This window comes from Lytechinus pictus, chromosome 15 (assembly GCF_037042905.1).
Source record: "Lytechinus pictus isolate F3 Inbred chromosome 15, Lp3.0, whole genome shotgun sequence".
Lineage (NCBI taxonomy): Eukaryota > Metazoa > Echinodermata > Echinoidea > Temnopleuroida > Toxopneustidae > Lytechinus > Lytechinus pictus.
The window spans coordinates 18,194,002-18,201,448 of NC_087259.1; the positions used below are offsets into that span (position 1 = coordinate 18,194,002).

Here is a 7,447-nt window from a genome sequence, read left to right on the forward strand (position 1 = left end):
AATACATATTATGGCTAAAATGTCATTTTTCCCAAAAGTTTTATTTCAAATTATATTTTTCTTTCATGAGGATATAAAACAATATACTACCTGGGTTATATTTAGATTACTGCCCCAGGGGAATGGGTACTTAGGAGAAAACCACAAATCCTTGATAATTAAGTACATGGCCTATGGGAAAGTTGTCCTTGCCCCTTGTCAGCCCAGTTGCCAATTTGAAATCTACATAGTATTAGTGATCTCAATTTTAAAGTAGCTATAACTTTCTTATTGCTTGTCCGATTTCTTTCAGACTTTCACCATTCTGTTTAATTTATTTTTCTCCTTCCCAACACAACATTTTATGGCCAAGGCTGGATTCCCCTTTAAACCCACTACAGAAGGAAGTATGAGACGAGAATGAGTCAAGGGCGGCTTACAATCTCAGCTTATCCCCTGAACAAACAAGAGTAGCAAGCCTGAATGCACAGACACAATGCCATGTCATCTTCAGATACTTGTTTAGGAAATTGGCAAAGCCGATCTCCTAATATAAATATAAAAGTTAGATCCTACCTTAATTCTTGCTCGCCAGATGATAAAATGGGGTCCAGCCGCTCAGATAAATTGCACAAATCCGTGAATAGAAATATATACACTTCACAATTTCAAATATAGTAGAAAAAGGGATAGATGTCACAAAATGTCTCGCGAAGTAATGAGCTCATTAAATATGCAGAGTGAATATAGACTTCGAAGGAGTGGAAGTGACGGTAAGAAGTAAGAATTGGAAAATGTAGAGAGATAAGTATAAGTCGATCCTCCACAAGATTTGAGTCGATCCTCACTAGCAGCTGGATGAGATGGTCAGCATGAGTGGTCAGGACGAAGGCAGAGAGTAGAGTGATGATGTGGTAGAGAAAACAAGTTGTTTTTACCAACATCAGAAAAGATGAGACAAAGAAATAAGCGCCAAAAAGGGAGGCAAAACAAAGTTGAAAAGAACAAAGAAGAGAGAAACAGACTGTGAGAAAAGCAAACATGCAAGCATCTCTGTAGTGATGTTGTATATACCTGCAAGTTCATTGCAATAAACAAGGAACAATGAAAGGATGTTTGCTCCAAGTCTAGGAACAAAAGAAAGGTTGTTTCTCAATATAAGAATGTGTTTGCCAAGTAGATTTGGACAGAAAATGAGTTGGCTTGCTCTGTGAATGTACAGTATTGTAGTACATACACATGGCGTGAACAAGTGAGAATATATGAAATTGGAAATAAAAGAAAGAATTTATATACATATACAGAATGTTGAAATATAAATGAAAATATATACAAGGAAAGAATATATAGATGTAGATATATAAAAAGATATAGTCAAGTCACTACACTTGTAAAGAAGAGTTTAGTTGTCTTGTTTGCGAAGAAACACCCATGAGGGAGCAGAGCTCGAGTTCAATGCTACTTTATGTATTTCCTTCAATGACTAGTGTACATTGCATATTAGTTTGATGCAATTAATATATAATATATAGTTTTAAAATCCCCATCATACTGGATTCTATGAAGACGGTTATATGTGGTACGTGCATTATACAGTACCAATTGACAGATCGTCATACATTGTGATCTGGAAATTGGCGTCTCCCGTTTCCATGGCAATTATAAAACTACCAACTCCTTTTTTCTATATCAGGAGTTATCAATAAATAGACTATTGTATAGCTCTCTGTTTGAAAAATAGTGAGAAATGCAGCAAACCAAATATACGATATATACATGTGTCCATGAACATGAACTCAAAATACATATTTACATATTTATGATTGAGGGTAGCCAACATGCAGTTACCATGGATATTTTTAAAACATGTTAATTTTGTTGTCTTTTGTTTTGGGGTTAATATGTATTGGTGATTGAACATTTCCTACAAAAAAGAAGACCCATTTTGAATATTTGCTTCCTTTTGTCATGGTAAAGGACTGGGAGTAACTTCAGGAAACCCAGTACAAAAGGAAGTATGGGACATTTGTCGTAAAATATGCCGGGCAACCACAAAATTCATAAGTGGTCAAATAGTATACAAAACTGACTACAAATACTGATACAAAAACTTTGGATCACATTCAAACACTTCTTGGGGCTGTTGAAAAAATACGTTTTGCTTCATAAAATGAAATCACTGTAATGTCCCATACTTCCTTCTGCCATGGGTGGGCAGTATAGCAATTAGAGCTTATTGAGCACCACACCGGAACATGCATGTTTACACTATGCCTAGACTAATACAACATGTACAATGGGATAAGCGGAGATGGGGAATTGAATGAAGTGTTTAGGAAGCGTGTGTGCGGGTGGTGGTATACGTGCTTTATATGCGTGTATATACGTGTGAGTGTGCGAGAGAGGCGATACGTTATGTGTTTTTACACTTTTTTTTTACATTCTTCACCCAGCAACTTTGCGCAACTGAGCTCGTATATGAAATACGATATTTCCTGTTGGAAAATCTCTCCACTATCATAAAGGGTATGAAGAGACTTTTGCTTGTTTTCGAAGCATTTTTGGCGATTTTCAAGCCAACTTGCTAAATTTGGGACACCAATATAGTTTAAAAACGAGCACATGGACCCCTTAAGTTTAATATTTTAATGTCTTCAGAATATATTCTTCTACCAATCTGGAGAGTATGATGAAAATGACATGGATTTTGAATGTTTTGGGGCAAAACTACAGGACCATTCGCATTTTAGACGGCATTATTAGACTTTTGCACGTTTTGGGCGCATTTTGGGCGATTTTCATGCCAACTCACATCACTTTGGACACTCATAGTTAAAAAACGAGCACATGGACCCCATATTTTTAACTTCCCTACACCTTTGATATGCATTCCTCTACAATTCAGCCGAATTTGATGTAAATGACATGGATTTTGGAAAAAGTGCAGCTCACAAAATACTTTTTTAATTTTTTAGTAGATTCACGTCTATAAAGATTTGTTTTTCCGAGTTTTTGCACCATTCTTGCCAAATATGGGCGCTGCTGACTCCAAATAGATATAGTTTTACCAATTAAAATACTTTTTTTTACTTTGTTATACACTTTGTTATATATCTTGAAAATTTGATGAAGTTCGATGCGGTATCCCCTGAGTAAAGATGATTTAAACTCATTTGGTGAATTCGTGAGGTCTAAGAGAGGCATAATTCTCTTGATTGCGCAAGATTGCATATAATTGAAATACGGCGAATTTGAAGACCCGTACAAATAAGCACATGAACCTATATTATTTTTTGCATTTTCATAATGCATAGATACCAAAGTAACTCTCTGCAAAATTTGGTGAAAATGACATGGATTACATTTTAACTGTGGAACGTCCTTAAAGGGGTGTTTTTCAGTTTTGGACGCGGTCCGCGCGTGGACTCGATAAGGGTATCAAAAACGCCGATTTTCAAGAAAAAGGGTGGTTTTGAAAGACTGGTCAATGGTCAATCGCGGGGTCAAACGTATTTAGGGTATATTTTCCCCAAAGCCTTTTGTTTTAAAGACTAACCAAACGTGTTTAGGGTATGTTTTTCCCCAAGCCTTTTCCCCCGATGTCATATTTTGGCGACAACTTGTTTAGGGGCCAAAATGTGTAAATAAAGCCCGCGAAAAAACTTGTTTAGGTTTTTTTTTTGCACACAGAGAAAAACTCGTTTAGGGGGTGTTTGGAAATTACTTGGTCACGCGTGTTTACAACAATATATTTGACTGCTCCCCCCCCCCGGGGGGAAATCATTTGATTGAACGAATGATGAAAGATAAGAAACAGATTTTTCATAAAATGCAAACATGATGCAAGCATAACATTTATGCACTGTATATGTATGTAATTGTGACTGTTTGTCATGATCTGAATTGTTTAATTGTTTGAAATGTATGCTCATAAATATTGTATGCTCTAACTCTAAGTCAGATTAGATGAATTAAACAGGCAAATGTGTACATTAAAAACGCTGTTAAAATTTTATACAACGCTATTTATTTCAACTTTACAGTAGTTGTTTAAAAGTTTAAACAACCATGCTTAATTTAATTGAGAATCAATTATCAAAAATTAAACTTTGTTGTTTAAGATTTTAAACGCGTGTTTAAACAGCTGCTGTAAGCATGGTAAGGTTCATATAGCAATAGCGTATAAAAAGAGCGTTCTTACTGAGTGCGCTTGAAGAATAGCTAAAGTAACTTTCATTAATATGTTCATTGTTTGCATGGCTATTTGTTCTATATATTCTTAATAGTATCCATTAATACAGTATAAGCCTAAATTTTTATGTCTTTGATCGTAGAATGGAAAATTTTATTTAGTTTGGATTTGATTCAGTTTAACAGAGCATTCTGTGGAACTGATGACCTGGTGTATGTTTCATAAAGCTGTTCGTAAGTTAAGAGTGACTTTAAGAACGACTGGTGATCCTTTCTTCTGGTAAATGATATTCATCATTAATGTTCATTGGTTATTATTTAGCACATGTAAGAAAGGTTCACCAGTCGTTCTTAAAGTCGCTCTTAACTTACGAACAGCTTTATGAAACGACCCCCAGCATATAACTTACACTTGAAATGCTTCCCTTTCTGTTTGATTGATCAATTCCAGGGCTTGCTGTTCCGATCTGCGGCCATCGATTCGATGTTTCTTCCATTCGCTGCAACGAAAGCCAGCTGGCTTTTCGCAAAACCATGGAGATTTAGTAGCCGCATCTGTGAAATTGCAAAACTCAGTCTCATTCTGTTCGAGAGAAATAAACAGGATTAATATGATTGTTATCATGATATATAAAAGTCCTAAAAACCCGCAAAGGTCGCGGGACAAATGCACTAGTATCTTAAAAAGAAAGAAATATATCTCGAGGTTGTATTGCATGAAACCTTAAAATACCCGTTTTATTATTCTTACATATAGGCTAGGGTTTGTCATATATCCTAGCTATAAGATATATAGATTTATTATTATAAATCATATTACCTATTTCTAATGTGCGAATATTTTGATCGGCCAATGTGACCCCAAAAAAAAACATAAATACACGAAAATTCTTAATTTCAGAATCGTTCGGGTAGAATTATGACAGTTAATCCGTCATGCCGTATGAACGCATATTATCTCCAATTGAAGTGGTCTTCCTTTGAATGCAAGCATCAGAAAACTGTCAATGTATTTATCTTTAAATGGAGCCATCATGTTGCTTCCTAGAATTATGAAAGAAAATTTACAACTTGTTTCATAGGTTGTCAGTCACTCTGTTATTCTTTCCACTTTCTTTTACAAAAAACGAAATTGAATATTATCGGTGTAGGCCTAAATCTTGATATTACTATTCCATATTGCACAACAAAATCTTGAATATAATGTTGACGCATCGGAAATAGAACGGCAGACTCCAGTGGTTCTAACTCTCGCCTTCCAAACAGAGCGTCGTATATAGGTTCGACTTTGGAACCCCTAAAAGAAGCAAAGCTTGCATTCTGAATTGGGTGCGAGGCCCTCATACTGAAAAGAACAATAAATTGATTTTGACCAAAGGTAATAAACTATAGATAAGTATAGTAAGCAAGGGTACGCACACAAAACCACCACACTCAAACACCCGCGCACACACACACACACACACACACTAACATAAATATCTATGCTGACCAACTAGGAAATCATAGTTTGAAAGAAAAAACTTGCTAGAATTTAACTTAATTTTAAGAAGGTAACTGGTTCCACTCCTCAATGCACATTATTTGGGAAAAAATCAAGGAAACATTAAGTTTTACATGGGATCAGTGGATGTTTCGTTGACGTGTATTTAAATTATTGTTTGCACCAAGTTGGCAAACTTGGCTACAAAAGGCTAAACATGAAAATCAGACCAACAATCGAACAAAGAGTAAATAAACTCTTGATTTTCGATTCAATTCAGAAACAAATAAATATTCATATAACATACCATAGGTTTTCTGAGTTGTACGTTGCAAAATCCCTCCTTTTCGGATTTGTTACTGGACACGAATCCTCCGAAATATGCTATCCTGGGCTGGTGTTCAGCGCGTATACGATCCAAAACATAAGAAGCCTCGCTTGGAACTATCAAAGACACAGAAATCGAGATAATTCCTGTCCATTTAAGAGTGAAATATGCGCTATATGTCCCGTTGCCGTGATCAACAATTTCGCCGTCAGATGAAGAACTCGCAGAATAAGTCGAGTTTTTGGTGAAAATCTTTGCTCGGAAAAGGTCACCGCCATATTTTTTAGACTCGTTGCGGCCATTACGCGCATGTACACGCAACTCGATTTCGTCGCATATGAAGTAAGTTTCCTTTGGGCTTACAAGCTCGAATGTCGTCATGGTGTGGTTGGTGATGTCCATGTGGTTTGTCCAGTTGATAGGATGGACCGAGGGGTAGGAGAATTGAGGGAATGTCCGAGCTGTTCTTCCTGGACACAAAGGATGTTTCTTGCGTCCATCTGAGGATGACTGCGCGAGAGGAGCCGGGGCATGGTCAACAATCTTGAACCGAATTGCCTATATCGCACAGTGATGAAGACAAAAAAGTGGAATCAGTGGTAGCTGTTAACATGGAATATCAATGAGTAATAAAAATATTCGTAAATTTGAATCCGCAAGCAAGATCCTTATGACATTATGAAGTGGTTTACAATGAATGTTTCCCTTTTTCCTAATTAATTGTAAATATCTTCCAATGCAGGGCCCCGTCTTGCAAAGAGTTACGATTGACCCGATCAACAGTAACTATATGGAAATCCATCAATGTCATAATTTTTTATAAAGGAAATTTGCACAATGTCCTTTGCATGGAAACAAAAACATGAAAAAGATGCACATTAAATTTTCCAAAAAAATAAATAAATGTACGAATATGTATTATAGTAAGACAATATTTTGAACAAACATGCATAACAGATGTTGACGTTGCTGGCTTTCCATACTTACGATTAATCCGATCAACCACAACTATGGAAAGCCAACAAAATCTAGAATACAAGTTTGATCAAAAATTTTTCTAGATATGATGTATATTCATACATTCATAGTTTTCTTGAAATTTCAAGGTGCTTCTCTTTGTTTTCAAAGGACATTGTGCAAATTTCCTAAAGAAACAAGTGCACACCTGGGGCCAATTTTACAAAGATTTGCGATTGATCCGATCAATCGCAACTATGGAAAGCCAGCAGAGTCAACATATAAAATGCATGTTTGTTAAAAAAATTATAGATATGAAACATGTATATCCATGTGTTGGAAGCTCCTTGCATAAATTCATTGATTTCTTGACAATTTGGTGTGTTCTCTTTTGTATACAAAGGACAATTTACAAATTTCCTGTAGATTAAATTATGACACTGATGGATTTCCATAGAGTTACGATTGATTGGATCAATCGTAACTCTTTGTAAGATGGGGCCCCGGGC

General features: G+C 35.9%; 1 protein-coding gene across 1 annotated transcript; it reads right to left on the reverse strand.

Moving 5' to 3' along the window:
* Positions 1-4,576: 4,576 nt before the first annotated feature.
* On the reverse strand, positions 4,577-7,067 carry LOC129278426 (NXPE family member 3-like). Its single transcript, XM_064110015.1, has 3 exons — positions 7,062-7,067; positions 5,961-6,539; positions 4,577-4,753 (listed from the first exon to the last, which is right to left on the reverse strand). Exons 1-3 carry the CDS (start codon positions 7,065-7,067, stop codon positions 4,577-4,579), a joined length of 762 nt encoding a protein of 253 aa, XP_063966085.1.
* Between the last annotated feature and the right edge of the window lie 380 nt (positions 7,068-7,447).